General features: G+C 40.5%; 1 protein-coding gene across 1 annotated transcript in view; it reads right to left on the bottom strand.

Moving 5' to 3' along the window:
* Nucleotides 1-355: 355 nt before the first annotated feature.
* LOC109510846 (calsyntenin-2) overlaps nt 356-14,393 on the bottom strand; it is a 201,300-nt gene continuing 187,262 nt past the window's right edge. The window contains exons 13-17 of the mRNA XM_019861498.1: nt 11,203-11,373; nt 10,813-10,958; nt 9,228-9,351; nt 2,906-3,090; nt 356-2,722 (exon numbers count right to left, since the gene is read on the bottom strand). Of these exons, the coding sequence (XP_019717057.1) occupies nt 2,540-2,722; nt 2,906-3,090; nt 9,228-9,351; nt 10,813-10,958; nt 11,203-11,373 (809 nt within the window). The 3' untranslated portion in view covers nt 356-2,539. The remainder of the gene's footprint in view (nt 2,723-2,905; nt 3,091-9,227; nt 9,352-10,812; nt 10,959-11,202; nt 11,374-14,393) is intronic.

Genomic DNA, 14,393 nt, shown 5'->3' with positions numbered 1-14,393 from the left:
AGGCCCTGCTTTTCTTTGCATCAAGCGTTTGCAAGAAATGACGGTGTTGCTCTCTTTATCTTGATCAGCACTGACTGCAAACAGTGCAGCCATTTTAGATTTAGTCTTTTGGGTAAAAATGCTGATTAGTTTTCGTCACATTCTAGTCATTCCTATTCGTGATGGTTTTAGTCACCGAAAACTCAGTGGTGGTTTGTCTGTGCCTCGATTGTGTCCGGCAACTCATGTCCACCTCTCACCTAAAAGTCAGCTGGGATAGACTCACCAAGCGAACTTAATGATGCCGAGCAATATCCAAAGCAGATGGATGGGACTTTAATGACTAATAGAAAAACCTCAACATGCAAATGACGGCTAGATTCCAAAACAAGGTTTTATTGGTCAATTTACAGAAAGTGCTGTTGTGACTGACCATTCCAAAGCAAAACAGACAAAAGAGTCCAGAAAATTAAATAAATTAATTCAAACAACATTTTACACAATATACAAGGCTTGTTAACTGCATTGTCCTCCGATTCTAAAACACACATCAGGTCAACATTGGGACTTGATGAAAAACCCACCAAAAGGTTTCAGGAGATGAGTAAAGGAAGTGAAAGGGATGGCCTGGCAAGACTTATGGATATGGTCAACTTTTAAACATTAAACAACATATTTTACATGAACATATAGTAGTGCGACAGCATACACATACTCCATGTTGAGGCAGGGGGTGGGCGGCGGCATTCTTTTAACAATGTCGGACATTATCATCAACTTCTTGTGTTGGTGGGTTGCAGCAAAAGGAGAAAAATGCAAAAACCACCCAGCGAAACGGCTTTTTAAATGTTTTATAGTATTGAACGTGCCACTGTCATATTTATCCCAGATTTGTTTTGAACTTTCTTTGTGCTCACCTTAAAAGGGCGATCAATAGTTATCCTTAACATTGACCAGACAGAACACGGAGTCCGACAGGCCGATCAATACAATTTGCCTCCTGTTTGTGTATCTTTCCAGTTGATGAGACACAACTTTATCTATCGTTATCCATTGCGTCAATACAGATTAGACTGGATGTGGAAGTGAATCACCAATTGGAAATCCAAAATGTGTATCACTTACGCTCATCAAATATTTGCTCTTTTTTTTTCCCTGTCATGGTTAGTGGACAGATGGGAAAGAAGAAACAAAAAAAACAGTATTGTTTTACTTGTAGTTACGTATCCAATTTTTAGGCATATATCTATTTTTACTTCTATTTTATACATGAATGTCTGTTTTGGGGACGTATCGGGGTAAATCTGTGACCGGCTACTCATTTCCTGCCATCTCATGTGTAAATATTAGCAGGTATGATTCCATCTTTGTGTTAACAGCCGTGTTGCACGCCAAATCTCGCACCACTGTTTGTAGTAACCGTACGGTACTTTGAATGTACAAAAGACAGCGTTATGTGCTGAGTTTTGATTCATGTCGGCGTGCAGGACACACACATGACATCACTGTGCTGCCAAGAGTTGGTATATCTTTTATCCATCGTATTGCCCAGGCGCCATGACGATACACGTTTACACTCATAAGGCTGCTTATTTATATATTTATTTATTTAGAGAAAATATGTACAGCTTGCCTAGTGGACCTAGCGATTCGTTCTCGTATCCATGGATATAGTGACACATCCAAACACTCAAACGAACAAATCCAACTCAACACTGAGCTGAAACAGACATAACGGGACTGCGGTGCCACCGACTACTTCTACACAATCAAGATTCTGAAGTGCTGACATGAAAAATGAGGCAAGATGACATTTGTTGTGTACAAGTGGAGAGGAAAGTCTGTGGGTAAAGTGTGTATGCTTGATGGCAAGGTAAGGGGGGGGGGGTCACTTACTGTATTCTCTATTTACAAGACAGTGTATAAAAATGTACAAGGGTAATTCTCTATCGTCAAAACTCAAATCCCTTGTTGAGTTGAACATGACATCTGGACACCGCGGTGCTCTTTTCCTTATCTTATTTTGTTACTTTTCGAGATCCTTTTAAAATACGCGATTTCAGTAAAATCACCTGACTTTGCCACAAGGGCCGGGATAAAGATGGATACATTACACATTGTATACAAACCCAAATAGAGTAATAATATAAATTTCGGCAACTTGTATATATTGAAGATTATTTTGCATTTTTATTTTTATTTTTGTATCAGAAATCTTTGCAGAATGTGTTTCATCAAGCGCTACTCACTTATGTGACCGCTGTACTGATATGTGAAAGATACTCACTGTTGTCATGAACAGGAAATATATTTTACTGCTCATTTAAATATTTTGTTTAATTTAGATTTCTACCTGCTGTGTGTTTTTAGCTTTATATATACATATATATTTTTTTAAAAACATTTTTTGAGTGTAATCAAATCCAGTAGGGGGAGCTCTTACTTCATTTTTCAATGCCAAAAAGTGTAAATGTCTACCTGATTGTGTTGGTGTGTCAACCTTCAACGTCGTGTTTTATTACAGACATCGAGATCATGTAAATGTTTGTGATTGTGAGTTTCAATAAAATATTGCTGTTTTTTCCCACTTCAGGCGTTTTGTTCCCTGCATCCTGGGTAACTGGACGTCAACTTCTTCCTCGCTGTCATCTGATTCTGCGCTAGTGATGTCATCTTCCTCTTCCTCGTCTTCATCCTCTTCCTCGCTCATCTCCTCCTCGGCGGCCTGGGGATCTTGCAGGTTCTGATAGAATCAGGTACCAAATGACATCCAAGAAGTTGTAAAGGTAACAAGTTATCTTTTCTCTTAAACGCCAATGTAAAAAGCACAACAGATGCACATTTTCATTTCATCTCAATAGCAGCCACATTCCGTCTATTTTGTTCCAAGTTTTACCGGCCGCCATTTTTCCTCTCCTTTGTTTACCTCCATCGGGTTGATGGTTATGGACAGGGGTGAGTCATCCCAAGTCTCGCCTCCCTCTTTGGTCGTCTCAGACAGCTTGACCTCTTGCTTGTGGGTTAGATGGATGCGGTAGATGCCCAACACTATCACCACCACCAGGGTAGCGATGCACATCACAATGGCCACTGTGGCGGCATTCGGCACCCCTGATGACGAGACAGACGGCAAAGACAGTCATTACATCTGGATAGAGTCCATCCTTCCATCTGTTTTCTATCGCTTATCATATTTAGGGTCAATGTTGAGCTGGAGCCTATCCCAGCTGACTATGGACAAAAGGCAGGGTACACCCTGGACTGGTTGCCGGTTGGTCGCTAGGAATGTATTATAAAACAGAGGGCTGTATTTCAGGCATATACAAAGAAGACATCCTGAAGAAAAAAGCGTGAACATCAAGTACTGGACAAGGGGACGGCAGAACGTTAAGCAGACAACAAGGCTGTTACTTCAAGCAATGCCACAACCGTTCATCCATCCTTCCCTTTTCTATACCAGGGATGGGCAACTGGCGGCTTGCACCATATTCTGAGTGACCCCTTGATTAAATAAAAAAATAGAGATATATATTTTTAACGAATCCAACAAATTCTTCCAAAATTACTGCTAAACATTCATCCATCCATTTTCTGGTCCACTTATCCTCACAAGATGGATGCCAGAGTTTATACCAGCTTTCTGCAGGCAGTATGCGGGGTACATCCTGAACTGGCCGCCAGCCAATCGCAGGGCACATTATCTGCAGTCACAGTCACAATTTAAAGTATTCCATTTACCTGCCATGCATGTTTTTGGAATGTGGGAGGAAAGCGGGGAGCCGGAATCCAACCCTGCAGCTCTGCACTGTGAGGTCGGCGTGCTAACCAGTAGACCACTGAGCCATCCCTGACTACATTCAATTGTATGTCTTCCATTAAAAAACAAAACAAAACAAACAAAAACGGAGAAATGGGAAGGAAAATGGCACAAAAAACCCACGGAAAAATAATGGGGCGGGGGGGGGGGGGGAATCTGCATATATGCGAATTTGCGGGTACCAAACTGCAAGAATGCACTGGACTGTAGTTTTACATTGTAATACCACCAGTCTCCACTTGATGACAGAAATGTCATACTCTGGGTCTTATGCTGCCCGATGCTACAATGTAGTAGGCCGAATAAGATAAGATAAGAAAACCTTTATTAGTCTCGCAATGGAGAAATTCCCAATTCACAGCAGCAAAGTTATGAAAGGAAGAAGTAGAACAACAAAATATAGGAGCTGCTGGAAAGGCAGCCACTCTCGCGGCGCCATTTTGAAGTCAAAATAACATTGTTCGTGATACTTCAAATGGTATGGACGCCAAACATTGTAACAGAAAATAAAATAAAAATGAGTGATTTGTCTTTTGTGAAAAACAAAACCAAACCCAAAAAAAATGTACAAAATGAGTAATTGCATTTAATGTTGATTTGCTGTTAAGCATCCTTGAATGGCAATTTTTATACAAGCGAGCCCTTTGTACTGGATTCTCGACCACTTGCAGTCATTTAGAGGGCAAATATTGTGTATAGAGAGACAACTATTCACGCTCACCTTTACTTTGCCATTGAGTGGGAGATGAGCCCATGCTGCATGCACGGAACTGAGCTGGAAAAAAACCCAATATACTCTGCGTAGTTAGTGATCAAATAAATGTTTGGTGGAAAAAATTTGGACCCCTGCTAGAAAATTTAGAAGCTCAGAAGATTGTGCAAAGGTCAATATTCAACAAACCACCATCAAGCTTGGCCTATACTATAATTCCCAATTTTGAGTATATAAATGGTCACCGCTGTGGCAAAAAACAAAAAAAAAAAAATATATATATATATATATATATATATATATATATATATACACATGTATATATGCATGTTTGTTAAGTATATAGAAATAATCACCCACATTTAAATGTGGTTGCTGTGCTGTCCACACCAGGAAAAAAATGGAGCATAAACCCCTTTTAGAAGGCATATTCACAACAACAACAACAACAACAACACATACAGTGCACTTCTTGATCAAAAATGTTTATTTCTCATGCTCTGATCTTTATCCTTCTGAAAGAGCATAACATTTATGAATTGGCCCTCTATCCCGCTGTTGCTCTGTGTGTGTGTGTGTGTGTGTGTGTGTGTGTGTGTGTGTGTGTGTGTGTGTGTGTGTGTGTGTGTGTGTGTTTCATATGAGTCAGGCACTCGCAGTACTTTTCTGATGATCATTTACTTCACTTTCTTGAGAATCCGACCCCAAAACTAATGACTTTCATGGCTCCAGACTTCATGCAGTCTCTTTGCGGCAAGTAGCACACACTTTTGCATGAATAGACACATTCTGGCTGGATTTACACTCAGGCTGAACAAGAAACTGAAATGTACCGATACTGCCCCCCCCCCCCCTTACCGCCCGGATCTCAACCACCCACACTCACGCACGTAGTAATTATGTGACAGTGATGACGATGTTTGACATCAACCGAGGAAAAACACCCTTATCCCTGTGACAAGTTTTGCTCCTCTTTATTTGTTAGTGTGGTGTTGAAATAGTCAAAATGGCGGTGGTTTGTGACGGAAGGGGTAACGCTTGACTTAGATTAGGGTTGCAGCGGCTCCCAGCTATAGCTCAGCCCTACGAAGCAGTCCTTGTGACAGCGCAGCTTTTCTTTGGAAATGTTATTTGAGATGAATCGGTCCTTCAGTGAGTGTCTTCCAAACAGTGTATACGCGTCAGCACTTCCTGCTTTCTTCCATGCTGCCTGCTTTGGAGGACACATTACAGAAAGTTACCCGCTTCCAGTTTGCTAGAAACAACTGTGCAGGGGAGTCAGGTGACTCATATGTGCCAGACTAATTGTTCCGCTCAGGTCTAAAAAAAAAAAACCAACCAAACTGATGCCGTATCTCTATCTGGCTGGGCTGGAAATTTTAACCTCATTAAAGAATCTCATTTTGAATAAATGTGACTGTAATCTCATTCCATCTTTTTTCTGTAACTGTAGTGTATTACGTTACATTCTTTTGTAGCCTGTGTATTTAACACTGGTAGTACTTTGTTAGATGGACAAGGTTATGTTGTACCGTAGGTGCTTGCAAGTCAGGGCAAAAAAAATTAGCTCAATGTTAGCTCGGATCTCAAACCCGTAAATTGGGTAACTAATATCCCAAGGCACCACTGCAGACCCATCCGTCCCCACCGGCGGGCATAGGGGACGATGCCCACCCACCAAGTTGCAATATAGCGAGCGAGTCATCCCTAGCAAAGCTCTTCAGCAAACTAAACTGGAGAACACCCCACGTACGAGGCATAGTTGATGTGTCCTCTGTAGACTACTAAAAGTGATTGATGTTTATTTCAGCACTTTTAGTTTGTCATGATGAACAGTGTTATTTCCGAAGTGCTAACTTGCAGCACTGTGATTTAAGGGTCTGTTTTATTTATTGTTTATTATCTGAAGCAAGTTCAATGTTGAGTACTTGTATTGCTCAGAAAATTGTTCTTACTGTTTTTGATATGTTAAACTAAGCACTTTTTAAGGACCTGATGTTCTATTTTATTTTTATTTTGTAATTATTTGGAGATTTACAAAAACAAACAAAACAGGGATATTCCCCCTCATGGTCGAAACTAAAGGTTGCAGGTCGGACTTTGACTAGTCTCAAATACAGCAGAAAGTAAATGGCTAGGACTGCATCTGTCCAAGTCTGCCGAAAAACAATAAAATACTTTATAATGCCAGTTTTTCTTTTATCTTTTGATCTGCCTCAATAATGTAACGAATTTAAAATGAAAATAGGGGTTTTCTCAGTAATTTTTAGATGAGATTAAAATATAGATTAATTAGATCAATTAATTACAGATCTAGTTAATTAATCACACACTTTTTTTAATCGTCTGACAGCACTAAAAACATATGGATGGAATATATGATGGCAAAGTAGGTTCTAATTGTGTGTGTGTGTGTGTGTGTCCGTGTGTGTGTTTATGTGCATATGTGGTGGCAGCACCCCTGCTGATATTCCTCTGTTGACGCCTTAAACTGTACTCGCTATAGCTAGTCATATTTAGCCCTGTCAGAAATCTGTGTAGCTCCAGTAAAGGCCCTTCAGCATTTTATTTGATATTCAAAAATATGTTGATAAATTATTTTCTCAGCACCCTTATGGATCAGTCAAGCCCCCCTTAACTCTGGGGGAGAAAAAAATTCTGCAGCCGTCCCTGCATTTGCCCCCCGACCTCCTGAATCTCGTGAAACAGCCACATGTACCAGTGATGATCCTGGTCAAACATCAACTGCAGTAACTAGTATTTTGTAGTTCAGTTATCAACCACCAACTACCCACTTTGGCCCTCTGTCTGACCTTCTTTTCTGTCATCACTCTACCCACGGAAACACACACACACACACACACACACACACACACACACACACACACACACACACACACATTACTGTGATGTCTGCAGTACTAAGTAGAATCCATTGGGGTCTGATGAATAATTAAACCTCGTGTGGCAGCATAAGACCAAAGTCTCGCCATGTTTTCTTTACTTAAGAGCACTTGGATGTGGCACTCCACTTTCCACTGCGTGAGAGTAGCAATTTGATTAGCAGTCTCATAAGGAACTAGAAAGTCGGAACAGATTGAACTATGGTAACTGTGTGGAGAAGCAGCAAGAAAATTGTCTTTATGTCTTCAATTTTACTCCAGTGGGGCATTGGTTTGAAAAAGAAAATAGAAGTGCAAATGTTTGCACTAGTCTTTCAGTCGGTTATTTGGGTACCGTTTGTAAGGCTATCAGTGTACTGCAAAGAATTTTATCTATGGGGAGTCATGGTGGTCAACTGTGACCACCATGACTCCCCATGACACAGGGAAGACGAGTAGGTTTCGATTGCAGCTTCGGCCTTGCTGTGTGGAATTTGCATTTTCTCCCCGTGCCTGCGTGAGTTTTATCAGGTTACTGGCCACATTCCAAAAACATGAATGGTAGGTTGATTGGACACTCTAAATTGTCTCAAGTTGCAATAATGAGCGGAAATGGTCGTGTACACACACACACACACACACACACACACACACACACACACACACACACACACACACACACACACACACACACACACACGTTGGGTGGCTGAAAAATAACTCAAATGCAGGGATGTTCCAATCACGTTTTTCACTCAAGTCCAAGTCTGAGTCAGTTTGAGAATCGGTCGATATGGCCTCCCGAGCTGATACTGTGTTAATGCAGAAGCCTCTCATTTTTATCACTCACAAAAACTCAAAAAGTTACATTGTGTTCTTCAAAAGAAAGCAATTGTGAGTTTGGCAATATTTGTGGTCCGAGGGATTATTTTGTTGCTCTCTTAATTGTGACCTTTAAGAATTCAGAAAACCAACATTTAAAATCAATATGGGCAGCAGAAGGTGTTACCAATTTCTTGACCTGTCCAGAAATTATGTCAACCAGGAACTCTTGTGGGATGGAACACTCGGATTCTCATACTCACACTTCACTTTCTTTCAAAGTGTTTAGTTTAGCGGACTTGCTCTTTTAATAGACCCCAAAGAAAAATGTCACATTAAATCGGGACTCCTGGCTGACTACTCCTATGGACCACAATGACCCATGCATCTCCTGGTAAAGTGGACATTCAGTACAACTATAACAACGTAAAACAGCAAAATGCAGAAGGGCCACAGCTTACATAAAAATCAAATCAACCAGAGTTTTGCGAAGTATGCAATCTTTTCTAGCCAAGTGCATATCATTTCAGATCACTGACATAGAACCGATCCACTTTGTATCAAGCAAGACGAAAGGGGAAACAATGGAATTTCCACCTATCCATTATCTGAACCACTTTTCCTCACAAGGGTCGCACGTGTGCTGGAGCTCTTCCTGGCTGTCTTCGAGCAGTAGGGCGGGGTAGACCATGCAGCCAGCCAACCGGAGGAAAATGGACATTATGTTTTTCAAATTTAAAAGCGGCGGAACATAAAACGGGGAAAACCCAAGAACAGAACAGTTTAAGAGTGAGACAAAGACTGAGCAGATGTGATAAAAGTCTAACATCTAAAGCCCAAACCTAAATTGCCCATTACCTCATTACTGAGGACATTGGGAATTAAGATACATAGGAACAGCCAGACAATATCAACGAAAACAAACTCAAAATCAACGTGACTTAGAATGAGAAATAAAGACGAGAGACAAGTTGGTAACAATGACATGCAGAGCATTTCAAATATGTTTTCCTACCTGAGCCATGCTCAGGGTAGTTTTCGTCAATCATGGCTGGATGGTGAACTAACTGCAAGTGCTGAGGGAGGGCCACAGTCTGACTGACATGTTCGCCGACCTCTGAACTGTGGAGTACGCTCACCTGCGAAAAGACAGAATATATCATTTCGGTTCAAGAACAATAGTCTTAAGACAGTACAAACAAGTGTTAGTTCACATAGCTTTGGGGAGTCACAAACCATTGGCAGGGCTTTGGTTTAGCTAGCTAAGGAAAAAAAAAAAGAATCCATCCGTTCACTTTCTCGAGTATTTGTCTTCAGAAAGGTACAACCAATCTCAGGGGACATATAGACAACCAACCATTCACACTCACATTCACACCACAGGACAATTTCGAGTGTTCGGTTCACCTAACATACATACTTTTAGGCTGTGATGAAGTAAGTACCTCGTGAAAACTCATGCAAGCAGGACAAGTACTTCAGGTGGCCTGAGCAAAGATTTAAACTCAGAACCTGTCGCTTGTGAGGCAGACAATGTGACCACTAAGTCACCCTACAGCGCAAAAGAAACATGTACTGTACTTGTACTTTATGTACCGTATTTTCCACACTAAACGGCGCACTAGATTATGAGGCGGACCTTCAATGAATGGCCTATTTTGTTTGATAATTTTTTTCATATATTGGACGCACTGGATTATAAAACGCAATCTACAATGCATCCACTAGATGGAGCTATGCTCCTTCCGTTCGACTCGAGAAGCGTTCATGACCGCCTCAGAAAAACGTAAATTAATTACTTCAACGAAACTATGAAAATTTAAAATAATGCATCAAAACAGAAAATCAAGCAAGGAAATCACAAAATAAATATATATATATAATTTTTTTTTTAGAACAGTCTGTCATGCAATCTATGACCCAGTTTATTTTATTGTATTGCAACATCAGCCATTACCTATATTACAAATACATTTAAAGAGTGATTGGTCCCAAAATTCCTTTTTGTGCTGGAGCAGATGAACTAGTGTGTCTTCCTATGTGGGCGGAATTTATTTGCCACAACTGTTGCCGGCTGTCACACAATGATCCCAGTAGCTTTAGAAACACAATAAATTTACCACCCTCTCAGCATGTCGCTTCATACTTGCATTTTCCTGCATTGTATCAGTTGAGAAAAAAAAACTTTTTTTTTTCTTTCCTGGTTTAAATAGCAACAACTAAATACGTGGATATCTATCTGCTTGATATTCTTTTTCAAAAACGTCAGTTTTTTTTCTGAAATCAATAATATGCAAAGACGAAAGCAATTATGTAACAATATGAGCAGAAATACTATTTTCCATTTACAAGCAGGGCTTTGAGGCTGGCCTCAACGCTGGGTTGAAAATGAGTTTGATATCCTTGTCATAAAGCATAAAGCGAATTTAAGGGGAAAGAGACCCCAGAACCCAATTAGTAACTTTATGGTAGTCGTTCACATTTTAACAGAATGTGCCATTGATTTTTAACTTCATGTTACTTTACGGCTTGAATGTGCAGGTTGTGAATATTGGTCGCTCTCGCTCATTAATGATCAGGCAAGCTGTCGTTAAACTGACCTCCAGGTTAAATTCATTGCTGGTGTAGCGTCCATTGAGCTCCGAACATGTGAGCCGGAACCTTCTCTCTCTGAGATGTGCTGGTCGCCAGTTGGAGTAACGCACCTCTCGGATCACATCTTCGTAGTTAGCCATGGAGTCCACACCTGTCGAGAAACGTGAACGTGAACATCGAGGTAATTATGTAGCGGAGTGAATTGAATGCTCATTGTATGTACTTAATTAATCTGAATAATATGCGAGTTTCACTTGTTGAATTGGAGAAATAAAATAAATGACATTTTCTAGGATAACCAAATTCACTTGAAATTGAGTATACTGGAGGAACTGCGTCTTACAAGTTGAGGGGCATTGATGCATCTCAGATGTAAAAAGTTAATAGTAATTTACCATATATCGACATCCCGGATGTGGAATTTGTGGCATCGAGGTGCTTTCCAAGCAGACTGCTGCGCTGCAGCTGGAGTGACTCCTGGTCAGGCCTCAACTCTTCACCCAACACCAGGATGTCACAGTAGTCCAAATTGTGAATGATCTCCTCCAGAAGTCCTTGTCTTTCGTCTACATAAACACACACAAACACAAGCACAAACACAAACACATTTTTATATCATGCCCCTTAAACCGAGGGCAACTTTGCCAAAAATGCCTATGGAAAGGTGCACCCAAAGTAAATTTGTAGCTGTTCTTGAACCATTTGGAGTATCAGCGTAGTTTTGGTCTCTTTTTGAAATATTTAAAATGTTATCATTATGAATATTTCTCCTATACAGTAAGAATCTGTGTAAGTGCTCCTGTCACTGAACTATGGATGTTCGAAAACAGAAAAAAAGGTGAATCTGCCTTGAAAATGGATTTAGAATGTTGATTATGACTTGAAAGCACTACAGGATCAAAGCTTGAGGTCTCCCCAAGTTCCGGTTCAAATTCGACAATTGTAACATGTAAGGTACCATTCAAATCTCCAGAAACTCAGCTTTTAAAAGATGTATAACATGTTCACACATGTACTCAGCTGTCGACGTGCATCAGCGATTTGTTTTGACAGATGACGGAGGGCCCTTCGGTTTAAGCAACACCTACGGTGTCATTGAATAGATTATTGATGACTTGACTATTTGTACATTTTGGTGTGCTTCTGACTTGCTCCGTTGAGGATTTCCTGTGAGAGGTCTGTACACATTCTGAACAATAAACAGCACAAACTACGACCCCAATACACACACACACACACGCACACACACACACACACACACACACACACACACACACACACACACACACACACACACACTCACGCACACGGTGTCTTAAGAGGCTGTTAAATGTGCAAAGCTGCTTCCCACTCTTGGGAGGGGATGGTGAAGAAGAGGGCCGGGTCATGTTGCAAGTACTTAGACGAGGAGTGAGACAGCAATTGCTGTCTGAGGGGACTCATTATGACAGCAGCTTATGGCGGCGAGTGTGTGTGTGTGTGTGTGTGTGTGTGTGTGTGTGTGTGTTTAGTTCGGTCAACAGAGATCAAGCAGAGAATAGGGGATGAGTGAGCAAAACAGACTGATGATACATTTGATATAAATGCCGACTTTCAAATGGAATCCCCTTGCGGTTGAACAAATTGGAATTCAACTAAAGGAAAAAAACATGTCTAGTGGTTATTGTGCATGATATGACGAGTGAAAAACATATCACGTGATCACCAATTCAGGGAGCAAAGATTTGGCTTGTTTTTCAACTCTCGATTTTTTTTTTCTTTTTTGGCAACACATTTTCCTCAAGAAGGACCAGCCTCAGCGTGGTATGTTGAAAAAGACACACACACACACACACACACACACACACACACACACACACACACACACACACACACACACACACACACGCGCACACACACACAGAAAAAAAAACAACAACAAAAAAAACTGTTTTCTTGTTTATTTTTCACATTTTACTATTGGCAGTAGCTGAACTTCTTTTTCCACTTTGTGACAATTAATTGTGACTACAGCATACACTGTACACTGTATTTGCAAGATGTGACTTGTACTATACAGTGGGAATACCTTCTCCACTGGATAGTACTTCAGCTTTAATGAGTATATATAATATTTACAAGGCCACATTTAATAGTATTTATGCATGTAGAAGTAAATGTTTGTAGTAATTAACAGGACTTAATGCTATATCCTAATATATATATATATATATATATATTTATTTATACATGTATAAGATGTATAAGTTAGGTTAGGTTACTGTATAAAGAACATAAACATGAAATACAGTAAACATAAACATGAAATATACATGTAGTACTGTATATGTTGCTCTATGTGACTCGCTGTTGTTTTGCTTGACTCGCTGCCTGTCACGGACCTTTTGTGGCATTTTTGCAATTTTTTTTTTAATGAATATATTTTGAAAAATCCGCCATGCACTGAATCCACAATAAGTGAAGTAGTAAGGGATCACTGTACTCAGTTTCCCCATGAGCGTCAAGTCAATACCACAGCGGCTGGCCTAAACCACTTTTGGTTGCTCACCGGCAGATTCGTCATCGTGGACACACTCGAACATTTTGACTTGTCAGAAAAAAATAATACAGTCCTTGTTATGGCCAACCACCACTTGATAAATTAGTCAATCTCAGAAAATCTGGGTTTCACGTCTTAAATCCTTTGTTATTTATTAGCATGTCGCATTATAATTGATGGACACGGTGTTGCTTTCACGTTTTTGTTTTTGTTTTATTTTTTGATATGTTGAAGTGGACAATTTACTGCCCCAAAACAGGAAGAGAGCTCAGTCGGAAATCTGCAGTGGAAAAGCAGCAATAATGTGGCCTACAGGGATAGCAAGTGGCATGAAACTTCCCGGGGTAAAAGAACTAATGAGGGACTGTTGAAGTCACATTGTACTGAAGGACTTTGAGGCAAGGGTATGAACAGTGACTAAATGTTGATTACGAGTTAATGAATTAAGGACCTTGGCTGGCCTTGAGAAATGTATCAGTCTATAAGCCTTGGTAAGATTTTCCGAGATGGAAAAGGGAAATGAGGGAAATGAAGCAAGGCCAAGTCTGCAGTAAATGAATGACATGGAAAGCAACCAAGAGGACAATGAATGATTAAATGGGTCTAAAAGAAATGTATTGCCGGGCCTTAAAAAGATTTTTCTTGAATCCTTTAAAACTCATGAGATCACAGGATCTGCTCATTAGGGAACTTCATCTTGTGTGTCACCAACACATTCTCTCTGCTTCACCCTCTTTCGTTCCAACTGTTTCTTTCTTTGACTTCCAGCTAATCACTTTTCCCAGCTGGCGGTTCTATTTCACCAGCAGAAAGAGTTCCACGACTCCAGCTCCGAAAGCACTGCAGCGATGCTCCTTTCTGCTCTGCTTCCTTCACTGCATTATTAACAATGGAAGGCCCAGACCTCCTTCACTCTTATCTCCTCCTAATTAGCTCTGGGCCAAGCCAAACCGGGATGTTCCTGCCGCAGTGGTCATGGACAAGAGGATTTAAGTACTCATTTTTCAATGGTTTAGCTGAGTGATTCTCGGAGCTGGTGGGCATAGG

The sequence above is a fragment of the Hippocampus comes genome, unplaced genomic scaffold (genome assembly GCF_001891065.2).
Source record: "Hippocampus comes isolate QL1 unplaced genomic scaffold, H_comes_QL1_v1.1 scaffold122, whole genome shotgun sequence".
In the NCBI taxonomy this organism is placed as follows: Eukaryota; Metazoa; Chordata; class Actinopteri; order Syngnathiformes; family Syngnathidae; genus Hippocampus; species Hippocampus comes.
This window is presented reverse-complemented; position numbering and strand designations above follow the sequence as displayed.